Here is an 18,516-nt window from a genome sequence, read left to right as displayed (position 1 = left end):
AGGAGAGGCCCGCCGATCGCGGCTTCCCCCTCTCCTCTCCGGGTCCGCCGGGTCCCCCGGAACCCCCTGCCGCCGTCCCCCACATCGCGAGACACCAGGGCTCCCTCGGGGAGCCCTGGACGCGCGTGCAGGGGGTGCAGGCACCCGATGACGCGTGACCGCGCATCGGTGACCCGCGGCACGCCGAGGGGATGCCACTTGCAAGCCGGGAAATCTCCCGGCTTGCGGAACTGGCCACACTTCAATAAAGTGTGTCGCCAGTGTATCTCTAGAAATGGAGCATGTGCAGTAGTAACAACTCAGTAGAGATAGTGAAAACATACTAAGACCTGTATAAAGGTTATTTCAATATTTACTGAGCAGCTGTCATAGATGAAATACCGGAGAACATGTCCTACAAATAAAAATGTGCTAAAGCACCAGAAACAAGTATTTGCTCGCCAGCAATGTCTTAGAAATCGGTGTGGTATAGTGACTGTGAATGAGCAAATCTTTAATATTCCTCGCCCTTCTCAACTGCAATGAGTTGAACCTTAAATTAACCAGCCAGGTGCAAAAATATTCCATTAATTTCCTGTATATCACTATTTACAGAGATATTGAAGGTAAATTATTAACCAAAACCTCCAGGAAAGGAACTGCCACCAACAGTCAATTTACCACGCACCATAGTGCAAAACATTCCTGTATGTGAGTTCTTGCGGTTACACAGGAATTGTACCACTGTGAAGATCTTTAAAGAACAGGCTTTGGAGCTGAAGACACACTTTTTGGAAAGGGAGTCCAGCTCTATATGCATCAAGTGGGCTTTTAATCGAGCAAGGCAAACTCACAGGCAGGACCTGTTACGGTCTACACAACATAGATCCCAGCAATCTAAAACTATAAGATTTGTTGGGAACTATAATAACTGGTGATCTCAGACCTCACGAATAGTTCAGAAACATTAGCATTTTCTATTCGCTTATGAGGATTTGTGTTCAGTATTAAAACCTTGAGCAATATTATGTAGCCCCCTGTAAACAGCACAGGCTATACCTATCTTCCTTCTGCTGTGGTAAGCCCTGTTAAGATCAGGCACCAGTAATCATCATGGGTTTTCCCCCTTCATAGCCCTATCCTGAATGGTAGACGCAGGCCTCGACTCTGCTGCAGGCGTGAGCAATAGGGGAGGTCCTGTTGACATCACGAGGGGCGGGGCTAGCTCTATATTTAGCAGCCAACTCCGGTGAGTAGAGTAGAGAGTTAATAGTGATAGCGAGAGTCTGGATTTGCCGGTTAGTTATGCCGGGAGTATGCAGTGCAGTTAATATGCTATGAGTCAAGAAATCCTGCGGATCGGTCCGAGGATTTGGAGGAGGCCACGGTCTCTCCTGCGCAGAGTGCAGGAGAGAGAAGAGTGGAAAGATTCAGCGTCCTTTAGTAGAGCTGATAGAATTATAGACTTGGTGGACCAATGCCCTCACCCCACTGCCGGGGGTGATGGGGAGAATCCAAGCCCCACCACGAGGCTAACCTCGGGGGTGGGCCACGGGGTATTGAAGCCCTAGCCCAGACCATCCTGCCGGAGGAGCGACTTGGAGGGAAGGTAAGCGGCGTATAACCCGTCCTGGCTATTGTTGATGCGGCTGTTGGAAGCCACTATCGTTGGGATATTGTTGCTCTGTCAATAAAAGAGACTATTCATTATCATCAAAGACTGTGTGTGACTTGGAAAGTACTACCCTGGGACCCAAGGGGTTCTTCTATACCGGTCCTGTCCCATATTCCTGGGAGTATAGAAGATGGAGGCGCTGCACCACTAAGAGATCATGGAGGCTACCACCCCAGAAGCCCGGTCCTGGCTCCCCCACAACATCGCGGGAAGCTCAGGCCCTCCTGTTCCTCACAGGTACGCACCACACCGCATGTAATCCGTCCTCATGCACCCTAAACACCACCGTAGAGTCTGGGGGAAGGGGGGAAGCAGGGTTACAATTAGTTAGCAGAAGGGCAAGGAATATTAAAGATTTGCTCGTTCACAGTCACTATACCACACTGACATCTAAGACGGGCTGGTGAGCAAACAAAAAGAATAATTTAAATATGTGAAGTGTAATGTTTGCTCTTTCATGCTGCTAGCAAAATAGGTTCCATAATTGGAATGACTCAAGCAGTTTACCATTGGGACCTTTATTAATTGTACCAGTAAAGGGGTAATTTATATGGCCTCATGTGACTGCAGGAAAAAATACGTGGGCTAAACCCACCGTCAGCTCAGCCGTTGGGTTTTGGAACACGTGGGGTCAGTCCGGAACCACCTGGAGACACCTGTAGCGAGGCATATTCATGAGGCACATTTCAGCAAAATGCAAGTCTTAAAATTCTTTGGTATAGACCATCTTAGTATCGGCCAAAGACAGAGTGATTGGGACAAGATCCTCCAGTAGAGAGAATGCAGGGGGATCTATGATCTGCAGACCTTATGCCCCAAGCGTCTTAATGAGGGGCTTTTATTTACCCCTTTTCTGTTGTACTGTCCATCTGTACACTTTTATTCCTCTACACTGCTATACTTGTTTCTGGTGCTTTAGCACATTTGTATTGGTGTAGGACATGTTCTCCGGTATTTCATCTATGACAGCCGCTCAGTTAATACTGTAATAGCCTTTATACAGGTCTTAGTATGTTTTCACAATCTCTACTGAGTTGTTACTACTGTGCATGCTTCATTTCTAGAGATATATTGCTGACAGGTGATTGGCTCACTGTCTAACCTATCACGCAGCAGGATTGGGCTTAGTACAGCTAGCCGTTACGTCATTTCGGCTCTGCCCACTAGCATGGCAATTGGAGGGCGCTTCACCGAGCCCCCTCCCTTCACAGTTAAATCATTACGATCGGCTCACTATCTTTACATCCCTTGAAAAAGCGCCAAAGGGAAACGGCCATTGGGATTGCTGCTAAACTCTCACGGGCATTATAGTGCTGGTGGAAGCACTTTTTCCCAAACAGCATACTGAGTTTGAGATTGAGTCTCGCTGAAACCATAGGACTAAAGATTACCTTCCACACTCTACTGGTTTCGCAAGTATTACAGTGGTTTTTACCTGCACTTGCCTACCTTTGCGAGCAGTAACTGTTTTCCCCTTTATGTACCATCTGGGGTTATTGCAGTTAGACCATAGACACCATACGTGCTTTTTAACCACCTAACTACATCCACAGCAGCTATGTTACCATACATGTCTATTCAGTCACTATCATGTTTTCAATCACAGTAACATAGATATAAATTGTAGCTTGGTCATGGGAGGGGGGAGTGGAACTATTAGCTCCCTTCTTCCTAGTAGGCTCATATTCTATTAGTGATTTAAGGGATTAGGTACCAAGGCTCTTATGAACCTATTGACACATTAGTGCCTTTTCATTGATATACCTACAGTGACCCTGTCACGTTACACTCATATACTTACTTGAAGTGTGTGCATTCTCTTTAATATAGTGTACAATTGTAGCGTGGTCGTGGGAGGGGGGAGTTTGTTTAGAAGCCCCTTTCCTTTCAATAGGCTCAATTTCTATTTTTGTTGGGCTACCCAGCCCAGTCATTACACCCTCCCGGGGTATTGGCTTTGCTACCATGCATTGCTTCACCTTTTAAAGCCTCTTGTGCAACAGGGAGTTTTTAATAACCCATTTTGTATTATTTTTATATTACTATTAAAGTGTTTTTAGTATATCTACATCATATCACATACCATATTGGATGTTCTTAGTTCCGTGCTTCTTTTCCTCAAACCATACTTATTATACATTATAGTGATATTGAGTGCTGTTACGTAGGGGGCTTTTTACTGGATCACTGGCTCTTCTGGGTCTGGTGTATACCAGTCTCTATTTTTTGTGTCTGCCCAGCTAAAATGAATACAGTCCCAGAAAGCCTGACATCACAAGTTACTTCAACCAACCGGATTGGTTAATGTACCATGGGATGTTAGGCTCTATATAAGGATAGGCCCTCTCAGAAAGCCAGAAGTAACTGTAGAGGCCACATCCAGTGACTGAACGAAGAAGGTTATAAGGAAGAAGACATCTTTCATGAAAGTAAGAAGAAAAAGAAGATAGAAAAGAAATACTTACTGTAGACTCTCCCTAGCTGCGGCCCAGCCTTCGCTCTAAAACGCACCCTCGTGCACGCTGGTCGACGCCGGAAGTTGGGTCCTCCAGGAAGTCGGGCACAACTTCTGCATCCGCCCACAGGATTGGCACGGCTCCTAGGGGAAATCAGTGTTATTGTGTGCGGAGGTTGTTAATGAGTGAGGGGAGGGGTGAGATTATTGAGTGTTGTGTTGGGAGGGGGGTTATGGAGTGTAAGGGGAGGGAGAATTGAGTGTGGGGGTGTAAGGGTCTGGAGTCACACTGCTCTCGGCGTGCTCCCCACTCACCTGCAGCTCCGCCGGGTCCCCCCGCGGCACGCAGGCAGCCTCTCTCCAGAACGCCGATCGCAGCTCCACGTGGGCGCGCGCGCACACGCCAATGCTCTTCTTCTACTGTTGGGCCGGCGGGTATGCCAGGTCACGCGCCCGCAAGCGCAGCTACATGGAGGCGCGGCCACACGGAGCCGCACCAACCCTTTAAAGGCACAGCACCTCAAACTATTGCTGCAATCAAATGCAGTCTTACTACTGGGCTTTATGGCTCCTCCCCTGGGACTCATGCTGGACCTATCCCTGCCGTAGCCTGGCCCTTCCACACACCCCCACCTTGCTGCGCTGCTATTGGACCCTCTCTCCTATATATACCCTACAGTGTTACTGACTCGTTGGCTGAGCATAGAACCAGTTGTTCTCACCACTCTCTGCCTCCCTAGTCCTGTCTTGTCCTGTCTTGTTTTGCAGTCTTCCTCGTGTACCGAACCGGCTTCCGCTATGACTACCCGCACCTCTGGCATCCCGAACTCGGCATACGGCAAAACGACTCTCCGCACCTCTGGCATCCCGAACCCGGCAAACGGTAAACGATTACGTCCTTCTCTCTAACCCCGGACTTGGCAAACATCACCCTCTACCATCCGTACCTCTCCTGCCCCGATCCGGACTCCCAGACCACTCTACTCTCAAGACGTGCCCTCGTGGCTGTGGGTGGCGTTATATCCTATCCCGCGGTCCCGTCTCGTTTGTGGTGAGCACGTCCTGACATTATGCTCAGCCCTACAAACATGGACCCCGCTGAGGTGAAGCGTACTTTAAATGCCCATACAAATCTCTTCACCAGGCTAGAGACTAATCTGGAACAAGCTGATAGGCGAATGGATACGTTACAGCAAAGCCTTCATTCCCTTACCGTTCAAGTCCGAGCTCTCAGTCGGGAACCTTCAGCCGTGGCTTCCACAGGCTCCGCAACCGCCTTTCCAGCACCTCCGTTTGCTTTGGAACCTCGTATTCCGGCTCCCAAACACTATGCTGGGGATCCCCAAGGATGTAGGGGCTTCCTTAACTAATGCCTCATCCAATTTCGACTCTCGCCCTCTCGTTTTGTCTCTTCTGTCTCCAGGGTCGGCTATATCGTGGCTCTTCTCATCGACGAGGTGCTGGCATGGGCTTCTCCCATCTGGGAACAACAAGGTCCTCTCACACAGGACATCGATCTCTTCGTCGAGGAGTTCCGAAGAGTCTTCAACACCCCTGCACGGCAATTAACCGCAGCATCTTCTCTTCATCACATAACCCAGGGAGGTCGACCCGTCGCCCGGTACGCTGTGGAGTTCCGCACACTTGCTGTTGAGACGGGATGGAATAATGAAGCACTATCTTCAGCGTTTTGGCAAGATCTGTCTGAATCCCTTAAGGATGAGCTCGCAGTGCGGGAACGTCCCACTGACTTAGAGGATTTGATCGGTCTGTGCGTTCGAGTGGACCAGCGTCTGCAGGAGCGGAGAACTGAACGTTCTCGTTACCGTCAACAGGTTTCAAGGCATCTTGCTCCATCGTTCATGGCTCCTACACCCCCTTCCAGGGACGCCCCGGAACCAATGCAGTTGGGAGGTAACAAGCTGTCTGCTGCCGAGAAACAACGTCGGCGCAATGCCGGTCTCTGCATGTACTGTGGCAATTCCGGTCACATAGTACCCCAGTGTCCCCACAAGCTGATAAACGCCAACTCCCAATGAAATCCCGGAGAGTTTCGTTGGGAATACTGACACTTTCTCCCATCATCAAGGACGTCCTTCCCACCAGGATAATGTTGCCAATAACACTGTCTGGAGAGGGGTTTCACACTCAAGCACGGGCGTTCATTGACTCCGGTTCCGCAGGCAATTTCATCGATGAGACTTTTGCTAGACGGAACAATATTCCATTTATCAGTAAGAAGACGCCAGTAGGTCTGGAGGCCATTGACGGTCGACCTCTACAGCCGGCATTCATCACGCTACAGACGGTGCCTCTCCTACTGCAGTGCATCAACGTTCATACGGAGATCATTACCCTCGATGTTATCCACACTCCCTCTGTTGAGCTGATTTATGGTCTTCCTTGGCTTCAACTCCATAATCCTCGCATCGACTGGACGGATCGGGAACCCATCCAGTGGGGTGCTCCTTGTGCCAAGACATGTACCAGGATTTTCCAGAAGATTGGTGGGTTGTCTACCCTGCCAGAGAAGGTCGACTCCCTACCTCCTGTGTATTGGGAATTCCGTGATGTGTTCGACAAAGCACGTTCCGAGGTTCTACCTCCGCACCGTCCTTTCGACTGTCCTATTGACATACTACCCGGGGCACCTCTTCCCAGAGGACGATCCTATCCTCTCTCTCTCCCAGAGACTAAAGCCATGAACACTTACATTGCAGAGAATTTAGAGAGGGGTTTCATCCAAAAGTCTTCCTCTCCAGTCGGAGCAGGCTTCTTTTTCGTCAAAAAGAAGGACGGTTCTCTTCGTCCATGCATAGACTACCGGGGTTTGAATAACATCACACGCAAGAACCGCTACCCACTGCCCTTGATACCGGAACTCTTCGACCGTCTTCAGGGAGCAACTATCTTTTCTAAATTGGATTTAAGAGGTGCCTACAATTTAGTAAGGATACGTGAGGGGGACGAGTGGAAGACTGCTTTTAACACCCATGACGGCCACTATGAATACCTGGTCATGCCGTTCGGTCTGTGCAACGCACCAGCAGTTTTCCAGGATTTCGTCAATGAGATTTTTCGGGACATTCTTAACAAATTTCTTATCGTCTACCTAGATGACATCCTAATCTTTTATAAATACCCTCAAGAACACATCAAACACGTTCAACAGGTGCTGTTACGCCTCCGGGAGAACCATCTCTTTGCGAAATTGGAGAAATGTCAGTTCCATCTCAAGTCTGTGGCATTTTTGGGATACGTTATCTCTTACTCCGGATTCAATATGGATCCAGAAAAACTTAAGGCTATTTTGGACTGGCCACGTCCGACCACTCTCAAAGCCGTGCAACGCTTTCTAGGTTTTGCAAACTATTATCGACGCTTCATTCGCAATTTTTCTTCTACGGTATCTCCCATAACTGCTCTCAAGAAGAAGGGTGCAGATCCTTCATCATGGTCTGAGACCACCATACAGGTATTTAATCTTCTGAAGAAGGCTTTTGTGTCTGCCCCTATCCTCACCCACCCAGACCCTAAACTTCCATTTACCTTGGAGGTAGATGCCTCTGACATCGGGGTTGGGGCTGTCTTATCCCAAAGGATCCCTCCCTTAGCCAGACTACACCTATGTGCCTTCTTCTCGAAGAAATTCTCGTCCGCAGAACGGAATTACGATGTCGGGAACCGGGAGCTTTTGGCTATCAAGTTGGCATTAGAAGAGTGGAGACACTTCTTAGAAAGTACGGAGACACCTATAACCATACTCACGGACCATAAGAACCTTCTCTACTTAGAAGGGGCACGTCGTTTGAGCTCTCGACAAGCCCGCTGGGCACTATTTTTTTCACGATTCAATTTTCTCATCTCCTTTATTCCTGGCTCCAAAAATCTAAAGGCGGACGCTCTGTCTCGACAGTTCCTTGCAGAGGACACGTCTGTAGAACAGCTAGAGATGATTATTCCCTCTAGATGTATTCTGTCCGCCAACTCCTTTGATATTATGGACCAGATTCAATCCGAGCAATCACAAGCTCCGATGGGGCTCAAGGTTCCGGAGGGAAGACTCTACACGGCACCCCAACACCGCAAAAGGGTTCTCGAGTGGTGCCATTCCTCTAAATCAGCAGGACATCCAGGGATACTGAAAACCATCGACCTTGTTCAACGTACCTTCTGGTGGCCAGAGAGGGCTAAGGATGTGGAGGAGTTTGTTAAAGCGTGTGGCACTTGCGCTCACAACAAAGTACCCCGGGTCAGACCAGCAGGCCTTCTTCTTCCCTTATACATTCCAAACCGCCCCTGGAACCATATTTCTATGGACTTCATTGTAGAGCTCCCAGACTCCAAAGGGAAGAATACGATTCTTGTGGTAATTGATTGTTTTTCCAAACAGACTCACCTTGTTCCCTTGAGGGGTCTTCCAAATTCCTCCAGGCTTGCGGATGTTTTCATCCAGGAGATTTTTCGTCTTCACGGAGTGCCTTCAACCATCGTCTCTGATCGTGGGTCCCAATTTGTGTCAAGATTTTGGCGAGCCTTTTCCCGAAAATTGGGTATTTCACTTCAATTCTCCTCGGGATACCACCCCAAGACCAATGGGCAGAAGGAGAGGGCCAACCAAAACTTGGAACAATACCTTCGGTGTTTTATAACGGATACACAGGATGATTGGGTGGATCTGCTCCCTTGGGCTGAGTTTGCTCTTAACTCCCTTCGCAATGACTCCACTCAAGAATCTCCCTTCTTCATAAATTGTGGCTTTCACCCTTCCCGTCTACCCTTATCCCCTCTAACCTCAGGAGTACCAGCGGTTGACAAGTGCATCTCCTGGCTGAAAGACTTATGGACAAGGATTCAGGAGAACTTAAGGGTGGCCACAGGGAGACAGAAACTCCAGGCAGACCGCCTTCGACGCCCGGTCCCGGAATTCGTCCCAGGAGACAGGGTTTGGCTTTCTTCCAGGAATATCCGACTAAAGGTTCCTACCATGAAGCTAGCACCCAAATTCCTCGGTCCCATTCCTGTGGTCAGGAGGATTAATCCTGTGGCTTATCGCTTGCGCCTTCCACCCTCGATGAAGATCCCTTTAGTCTTTCATGTATCTTTGCTTAAACCAGCATTCCAGAGTCCTCGCTTTTCTAAGACCACGTCTCCTCCACTTCCTCTTCTGATCCAAGGTCAACAGGAGTATGAGGTTCAGTCTATCCTGGATTCTAGGATTTCCAGAGGAGGAGTACAATACCTGGTCCACTGGAGGGGGTTTGGACCAGAGGAACGTTCCTGGATTCCCCACTGGGATCTCCACGCGCCTCGACTCGTCCAGGCTTTCCATCGTTAGAATCCCTCCAAGCCATGTCATGGACGCCCGGAGATCGCCCCTGAATGGGGGGGGGGTACTGTAAGGGTCTGGGAGTAATGCCGCCCTCGGCGTGCTCCCCACTCACCTGCAGCTCCGCCGGGTCCCCCCGCGGCACTCAGGCAGCCTCTCTCCAGAACGCCGATCGCAGCTCCACGTGGGCGCGCGCGTGCACGCCAATGCTCTTCTTCTACTGTTGGGCCGGCGGGTATGCCCGGTCACGCGCCCGCAAGCGCAGCTACACAGAGGCGCGGCCACATGGAGCCGCACCAACCCCTTAAAGGCACAGCACCTCAATCTATTGCTGCAATCAAATGCAGTCTTACTATTGGGCTTTATGGCTCCTCCCCTGGGACTCATGCTGGACCTATCCCTGCCGTAGCCTGGCCCTTCCACACACCCCCACCTTGCTGCTCTGCTATTGGACCCTCTCTCCTACATATACCCTACAGTGTTACTGACTCGTTGGCTGAGCATAGAACCAGTTGTTCTCACCACTCTCTGCCTCCCTAGTCCTGTCTTGTCCTGTCTTGTTTTGCAGTCTTCCTCGTGTACCGAACCGGCTTCCGCTACGACTACCCGCACCTCTGGCATCCCGAACTCGGCATACGGCAACACGACTCTCCGCACCTCTGGCACCCCGAACCCGGCAAACGGTAAACGATTACGTCCTTCTCTCTAACCCCGGACTTGGCAAACAGCACCCTCTACCATCCGTACCTCTCCTGCCCCGATCCGGACTCCCAGACCACTCTACTCTCAAGACGTGCCCTTGTAGCTGTGGGTGGCGTTATATCCTATCCCACCTCAGCACTGTGGTCCCGTCTCGTTTGTGGTGAGCACGTCCTGACAGGGGGAAGAGGAAGGGGTATTGAGTGTGAGGGGTGAGGAGGGGGGATTGAGTGTTAGAAGGGGGTGGCATTGAGTGAAGTGGGGGGCTTTGAGTGAGCAAGAGAGGGCGTGTAAGAGAATGAGGAGTGAGGTGGAAGAGTGAGAAGGGGGACTGAGCGAGAGAGGGGATGAGTGATTGAGAAAGAGAGGGACAGGGAGGGGGTAAGGTAGTGGTGTAATGGAGGGAGGGGTAAAGTGAGAGGGGGAATGAGAGACAGAGGTGATGAGAGAAATTCAGGGGGTGGGTTAGAGAGCAAGGAGGTGAGTGAGAAAGCAAGTGTGTAAGAGAAAGGGGTGGGCATCTCGCAAGGCCACCAACATGGGGAGCCCCCGGTGGAAACTCTAGTTCTAAGCCACGGGAAAGCTGTCGGAAACGCTATCTGAGATACTCCACTGTTCACCTTACCCTCTTCTAAATTTACTCCAGTTTCCACAACCCTCTGTCACTTATCCTGCAACCAATGTGTTATCCATATCAGGAGACATTAATCACATTATGAATTGCTCAGCTAATAACATTTGTCCTGTGTGGTGGTAAAAAAATAATAATGTCAAGGTTGCTTGGAGTAAGGACAGTTTTAAGAGCTTTATTAGCTGAATTTCTTAAATGTTTCTGCGTATCTGGGATAAAAAGACCCGAACTAAGCAGTTCAAATTACTTTACAAATGTCATTATAAAAGTATAAATATATATGATATCCACATTTTTGTAACCCAAGTGCATTATTATGTACTTTTTGCCATTAAATTCTAGTTGGCAAAGTCCTAACCTTGACCAAAAAAAATGACACCCGCATATTGTACTAAAGAACACCAAATTCTTGATGCAAATGATATAGGAAGTTTAAAGGTACCTACTTTAGATATGAGTGCACATACTCAAAATTAGCACAGTTATACTGTAGGTGTAGCCCGTCAAATTTATTTTCCACTTTTATGTTATTTAAAGTGGAGATAAAGACTCCAGCTTCGTTTTTATTGCCCATTTAATGGACAACTAATACTGTAGCTTGCTAATCATTTAAATCAAATAATGTTTTCATGTGTAAGCCATGTTCCCGCCCCCCCCCCACCCCCCGGTCGCAGACTGGACCCGTAGGGTGTAGTGAGGGCTGGCTACGTCTCTTTTGGTGGTGCATACCTGTGAGGAACAGGAGGGCCTGAGTCTCCCGCGATGGTATAGGGGACAACAGGGACAGGCTTCTGGGGCATATGCCTTCATCTTTCACAGCAACGGTGCAGCGCCTCCATCTCTGGTAAGCCCTTAGGATGTAGGGTGAAATCCTTCCAGAGAGCCATTTGCCTCAGGGCGAGAGATTTCAGTCTCACACACACAAGTCTTTTGTAAAAGCAGCAATGTCTCTTTATTCTCCAGCAGCAATAGCAGCATACACAGCAGCACTCAGATACAGTGTACAGGGCCTTGTCCTCCTCTCCTTCTCCTTCAGGCTGTACCCCTGCAGGATGGGCTGTATGGAGCTCCAATACTCCCGACACCCACCCCAAGGAGTATACCCTCTGGGTGAGGCTAGCTTCCCCCCCTCATCCCCTGATCAGGGTGAGGGGCCTTGGTCCACTGCACTATAGTGCTATCAGCTCTAATCAGGCTGGGCATTATCTTCTCCTCTTGGCACAGGTATCACTCTAATCCTGACTGTCCAGTCAGGCACTCCAACACCAACTCCTTTCCAGAAACAGACTCCCACAGACTGACAGGATCAGGCAACTAAATAGAGACAACCCTGCCCCTCATGATGTCAGCAGGCCCCTCCCCTGTGTCTCTGCTTTCCACACAGAGTCAGGGGGCCTACCTCCACCAATCAGGCTTGAAGCGGGGGAAACCCATGATAACTACTGGCGGCCTGCCCTTAGCAGGACTTACACCAGTAGGAGAAAGATATATAGCCCCCATTTCTTACCGGGGCTACACATGTTTAGACTTTCTTGGGAATTTTGATGTTCTTGGGATTTCCAACACAGGTTGGGAAGAATGTAATCGAATTTGTAATAATCTAAGTCCTACTGTACCAGTGCATTGCTAAAATCATTGCTGAAAACATTACTGAAAAATAAACTGTGCATCTCTTGTGGGGGGGTTGCTTTCCACAACATTCAAAGTGATAAACCTTGAATCCATCACTATTACATGGTGACCCAAATTGATGTTATTCTTTATTTTGAATCAGAGTTCTGTGATAATTGATATTACAGAACGCTTTGGTAGACATAGTGTAGTAGTAATGCAAACGTGTTGCTGGTATTAATGCGGTATTAACGACCGCATTCATTCTAGCATCGTATCAGCTAAAATGATATTGCATCCAGTAAATTATTACCGCAATCCTGATGACTTGTGTCACAAAATTGCAGGGATAACATTTTTTTTGTGCGGGTGCGATATTACAGTAGCTCCGTTTTAAAGGAGTTTCATAACTCCCGGCCATAAAGACATACAATATATACATAGGACAGTATTAGCCATACTGTAGACTGTGCTGTGTATAACATTTCTCCTGCCACACTGTTTATATGCCAGAGGTGCTGGTTTCCAATGACAAACAAAGTGTTATAAAACAAATAGTAATGATGTTTCATTTCAGTCGAACACTTGTGCTGCTGCAACTCGCCATAAAATCAATTCATGTCTAATTAAATATATATGGATTTTCAAATTTCTCATCCAAGGTTTTTTTTTTGTTTTCATTCTTCACCACAATTTAGCGTGAAAAATGTACTTGGTACATAATCTTTAAATTTACAAAAAGTAATAACTCACTAAAATGGTTTTGGACCAACATTTATTTCAGAGTACAAGACAGACAAAAGTTGTATTTTTAGCAATGAAGAGCAAAACAGAAGTGTGAGAATGCGTTTTCATATAATTTATAGAATAATTATTCAATATTTCCTAAAAACATGGAAATGAACATGGATGGAGGTTAGCCCAGTTTAAATAAATACTTGTAAGCAATGTGTATGACAAAATGAATCCCTTATTATTGTGCAGCCCTTTAGATAAACAACCAGTGCTGTACATGATGTAACACACCCAAACAATTACCTGTTTCACCCATCCTTGACTTCACTAGTAATTACATCAACTGAAAGTTTACAGGTCACTAAAAAAATCATATTAACTTCTTATTATATCAAGTGCTAAGTGGAAGGCAAATAAGCAACAGTAACAGAACAGTTTCTTTTAATTTCATTGCTCCAATCTGTAATATTTGACAGCAGTAAATGTTCTTGAATATTATTATTGTGATTATTTAAGATTAATATTAATAAACTGCTGTATACTTTGCATGTTAACATACTACCAATAGAAACATGTACAGTACAGGGGCCTGACAAGGGTTAACTCACTAGAAGAGTAGTACTTAACTGAAACTACAGCCAGCCACAGGTTAATGGCTCGTTAATGGTTCAGCTACAATTTTTATTAAATTAATATTATATACATTTTTAAGCTTTAGTACTATAGCAACAACAGCCTAACCAACCCCCAGCAAAACCCTGCAACACAATGGCTAAAGCTTGAGGCTGCAGCACTATTTATAATATACTCCTTCTCGGCTCCTCCTCGCCATATTATAATCCCGTTTGTCAGATTCAGGTGACTAATCTGATGGGTGCATTTTCAGTGACAGAAAACCCCAGCGAATGTGACTTTTTGAGACTGATCCGTTGAATTCTGCAGCTGAAAGGAACAGGCCAATCCGCGTCAGATTACAAACTCGATGGGAAAAATGTACCCATCGCTAGTCCACACACCTCCCAACAAGTTATAATTACCTACACACAACCTCAGCAAGCTCAAAACCCGAACCCACATTGTTATATATTTACTGTATATATTTAATTGTGCCAACTGGAGCGCTACTGGGAAAGTGTCCTCTAATATACAAAAGTAACAAAGAAGCCCCAATCCACATCCAATATAACAAAGTATTTGACTCATTTCTATATGTTTTTCCTCTCATTAGTATGGGTCATTTAGTTCAATCTTTTGGTCAAAACATGTTAAGCTGCAACGTCAAAAATAATGTCTAGACACTATGGCCCAGATCCACAAATCTCCCTTAACTCAGGGCTAACAATGTCAAGTTATCAAAATCAGTAACGGACGTTATGTTTCCTGAAGTTAACGCAAATCTACAAAGCTAATTATATGTACAAACCACGGCCATTATTGATCTCACTAGGCTCAATAGAGAGAGCACACCTGGGATATATGCTAATAGGATATGCAAAGCATATTTAAATGACTGCTATTATCATAAATCCCAGGTATCTTAGACATGCTCCTTTTTTTGCACAACTGTCTTTCCCACATGTAGTTTGAAGGTGGGTTTGGGTAGATATATAAAGGAAAAATGCGTTACAGTGGTATCTGCAGAAATTCATGCTTGTAGCCACTTGGACCATTTCTGATTTTCATTACAAGAATTGTACTGTATAACAAATATTATCAATTCATTTTTAAGTCAGTAATCCACAATGTCGCCTTTATATTATCTTTTTCAGGCCAATTTAAGTTTTACCTGTGTTGAATCACATTCAGTGTCAGTCTTTTTTAATGCTACCAGTTACTTGGAAGTCCATGGGAGGCCAGCTGAAGACCTGTTCTCAGTAACGTTTCAGTTTCGTACTTGGAATCCAAGTGGGCTTCTCCTCTTCAACACCTTTGCGGATGAACTAGGCAATGTAGAAATCGATTTAACTGAAGGCAAAGTCAGTGTTCACATCAACATCACCAAGTTCAAGAGGAATCGCATTGATATCTCTTCAGGTAGGCTGTACGTTTTATACTACTTGGTGTACAAAGGACCATTTTAATTGACGAGTGATTATTTCCTGCTTTATTTATTCACGTGACTTGAATTTCAATAAATATTGTTAGTACATTTGATAGGTTTCCTGTTGATATGGAGAGAAGAGTAAAAATAACATTGGTACAGTATATTCATTTCCACATAATGTGCTCCTTAGCTTCATTATTGTATTGTGAGCTTGTATTTCTTTATTTTAAAATGTTCCCTCTGTGTTTCTCTGTCTTAATATCTTTAGCGACAGTGTTAACTCTTTGGGGCCCTTAATCAGGAATAATTTGTGTGTTTTCCTATACAGTCATTTACTGTAACTCATTGTTTTAATAAAGCCGAAGTAGCTGTCCGTGACTAGATTTACTGGCTGTGCTCAAAAGCTGTGCAATAGAGCAAGCATATGCTTACATTGTGTGACTCATTTGCATGTCATTTCCCAGAATTCCTGGCTGCAGTTGAAGCATTGTATGCTAAGAAATAATGGTGAAAAGCTGGGTTGCAGACCTGTCTGAGACATATGAATGTGCTCACAAGTGATATTTTGATACCCTGTAATTAAATCTCAAACAAGATTTAGTCATAAGCCTCAATAGGTACAGAAAACTTTTATTTCTCAACCAATCTGTCAAAAGTCACTATTGGCATTCTCTTGTTTTTACTATTAAGGACTCCATCACATCCTCTTAACCATAAAGTTGTGCTACCGCTTAAAATAAACTATTCAATGACTGGTAGAATGTTGTATGTGCTAACCCAGAATGCAGCTACTGTACAATTAGCAATCAAGGCAAACAATATGCAATTAAAGAGTTTTATTTAAAAACATAAAATGAACAATGTCGTTGTGGAGAGGTCATTATACAGCTGGATCCGGGCCCCCTCATGTTCTATATTATTAATGCTTCTGGCCTTCTGCATAATTAGTTCCTTTTCCATAAAATCTTGCATTTTTATGACAGTGTCTCTCGGGGGGTCTGATGGTCTAGGTCTGGGTCTAAGCGCACTGTGTGCCCTGTCCATCTTCCAGGTCCATTTCTGTGTTTTGTCCGTCACATGGGAGAGTAATTTTTGTAGATATGGGACCAACTCTTGGGATTCCACCGTTTCAGGTATACCCCTGATACTTATATTAGAGCATCTCCCTCTATTATCCAGATCTTCGATATGCAGGAGCATATTCTGTACAGTCTCATCCTGTTCCTGCACTTTATGGGTTACATACTCCTGTGCTGCTGAGACCGTTCCAGCTTCTTTCTCCAGCTCATCTACCCTGTCTCCTAGAGTAGTAATATCCTTTTTGATCTCAGACAGTTTGGTTTTAAACAGTAGCATTTAGTCTGTTAACAGCTTTTGTATGTCTTCTTTGGTTGCTAGATTTGTCAGGTCTGCTTTTGTAGCATATTCTACCTGGCCTTCAGCCATTACAACATCTTTTTATTTTCCCTGCCCAGGCGTGCCTTGCGGAGAGCAAGATGGTGTTCGCGATTCCGCTGTGCCTGTGTACTTTGGCCCTATCTCCGATCGTCTTAACCTCTGAAGTGTGCTTTCAGCTGCTGCAGATTTTTTTTTGTTGTAGTGGCCATTTTCTACAGTGCTGTTGCTCCCTTGCCTTCTATTTTGTTTTAGTTTGCTTTAGGGCAATTTAGTTTAATGTTTGGTAATGCGTGGCTATATGGTTATTTTGTTTGGCTCATATAGTACTGTAGTAGTAGCTCCCCTGTGGTCACTGTACCCCATCTAGGTGGCTGTCTTGTCTGTTGCCTGCTACATCTCCCTTAGCTCCCTCCCTCACTCATTCCAGTGGGTGGCAGCCATCTTGGATTCTGGGACTGGGAGGCACGGGCCAGCCGGCCTGCCAGATCTCACATCCACAGTCCCCTGACTGTACCTCCGGTCAGGGGGCAGTATGTGCTCTCCCTACCACCCAGCAGAGTATCTGCTCTGCAGCCCCAGGAGAGGTGGGGGCTCCGGGTCCCCGGAGCTTCAGTGGGGATGGGGGTGGGGTGTCACTCCCACCACTTCCCAAGCACCCGCCGCCAGTTCCTCAGCTTCTGGGTGGCTTTTCTGGCGCTCGTGACTGTCGGCTGCTTTGGATGCCACTCAGCGGGCATCTGGTTATGGTTCGGGGGCTTCCTGTGCATCTGGGGCTAATTTGGGGCACTTTTCTGTTCCATTGCCGCCTATTCCCCTGTGATCCTGCACAGAGCTCTATGGCTGTGCGACCGCTCGGCTTACCAATATAGGTAAATTATATAGTAGTGATGTAATTTTATTGGCCATATGCCTCCTCCATACGTTTGCTACTGTAAGTGCTCATTCAGGTTCATTATTCTCATGAAACCCAAATTTTCCAAATTCAACAGACCTTAGCACAGCTCTAGAAACAGTTGAACATGAGGCCCATTGTGTCAATTGTTGAAATATTAGGACGCAGTTTGAGGATTGTCCTCTCTTTATATCTCACTTAATGAAAATGTTTGACACACATTGAGGGCCATATTTGCTAAGTGGTGTTATGCTATAAGAATGCTCCAGTGCCAGTAAAAAACTTATGGCCCATTAAAGTAAACAGACCACAAGATGTCTTTGGATGCCTGAGTATCTGTGTTTGCAAGCTCTGAAACAAGAAAAATTAAAACGAACAATGCAAATAATGCGTAACTGTAAGAGTATTAGAAACATGTATAAACATAGAAGTACAGGTACACCCCGCATTAACATACGCAATGGGACCGGAGCATGTATGTAAAGCGAAAATGTACTTAAAGTGAAGCACTACCTATTCCCACTTATCGATGCATGTACTGTACTGCAATCGTCATACCCGTGCATAACTGATGTAAATAACGCATTTGTAACAGGCTCTATAGTCTCCCCGCTTGCACACAGCTTCGGTACAGGTAGGGAGCTGGTATTGCTGTTCAGGACGTGCCGATATGCAAATGTGCGAGCTGCCGTTTGCCTATTGGGCGATATGTCCTTACTCGCGAGTGTACTTAAAGTGAGTGTCCTTAAACTGGGGTATGCCTGTACTATATATTCTTTCCTTATGTTCTAGCACAGATTACAAATATATATTTTGTTTGAAATAAGGAGAAAAAAAATATAACTGAGAAGGGCCTAAGCCACAAGTGTCCCACTCCTGAATGCACAGTACAGTTTGGTTTTTGGATTTCCAAAACTGCAAGATCGTGGATTAAATTTATCAGGTATTTATAGGCAGTCAGGATATTTTGACTGCCTGGTAAAATAGATTCTTCTTTGAGTGGAGATTCTTTTTTCGAATGTGATAATCTTGAAAATAGAGACATTCAAATAACCCATGAGCAAACCA

At 46.1% G+C, this 18,516-nt stretch overlaps 1 protein-coding gene across 2 annotated transcripts in view; it reads left to right on the top strand.

Annotated features, from left to right (window-relative positions):
• CNTNAP2 (contactin associated protein 2) overlaps window positions 1-18,516 on the top strand; it is a 1,988,831-nt gene that overhangs the window by 1,023,868 nt on the left and 946,447 nt on the right. For both annotated transcript variants that reach the window (XM_075586746.1, XM_075586748.1), the window contains one exon: window positions 14,884-15,148. In XM_075586746.1, coding sequence (XP_075442861.1) covers window positions 14,884-15,148 — 265 coding nt within the window. The remainder of the gene's footprint in view (window positions 1-14,883; window positions 15,149-18,516) is intronic.

This window comes from Ascaphus truei, chromosome 2 (genome assembly GCF_040206685.1).
Source record: "Ascaphus truei isolate aAscTru1 chromosome 2, aAscTru1.hap1, whole genome shotgun sequence".
Classification (NCBI taxonomy): domain Eukaryota; kingdom Metazoa; phylum Chordata; class Amphibia; order Anura; family Ascaphidae; genus Ascaphus; species Ascaphus truei.
This window is presented reverse-complemented; position numbering and strand designations above follow the sequence as displayed.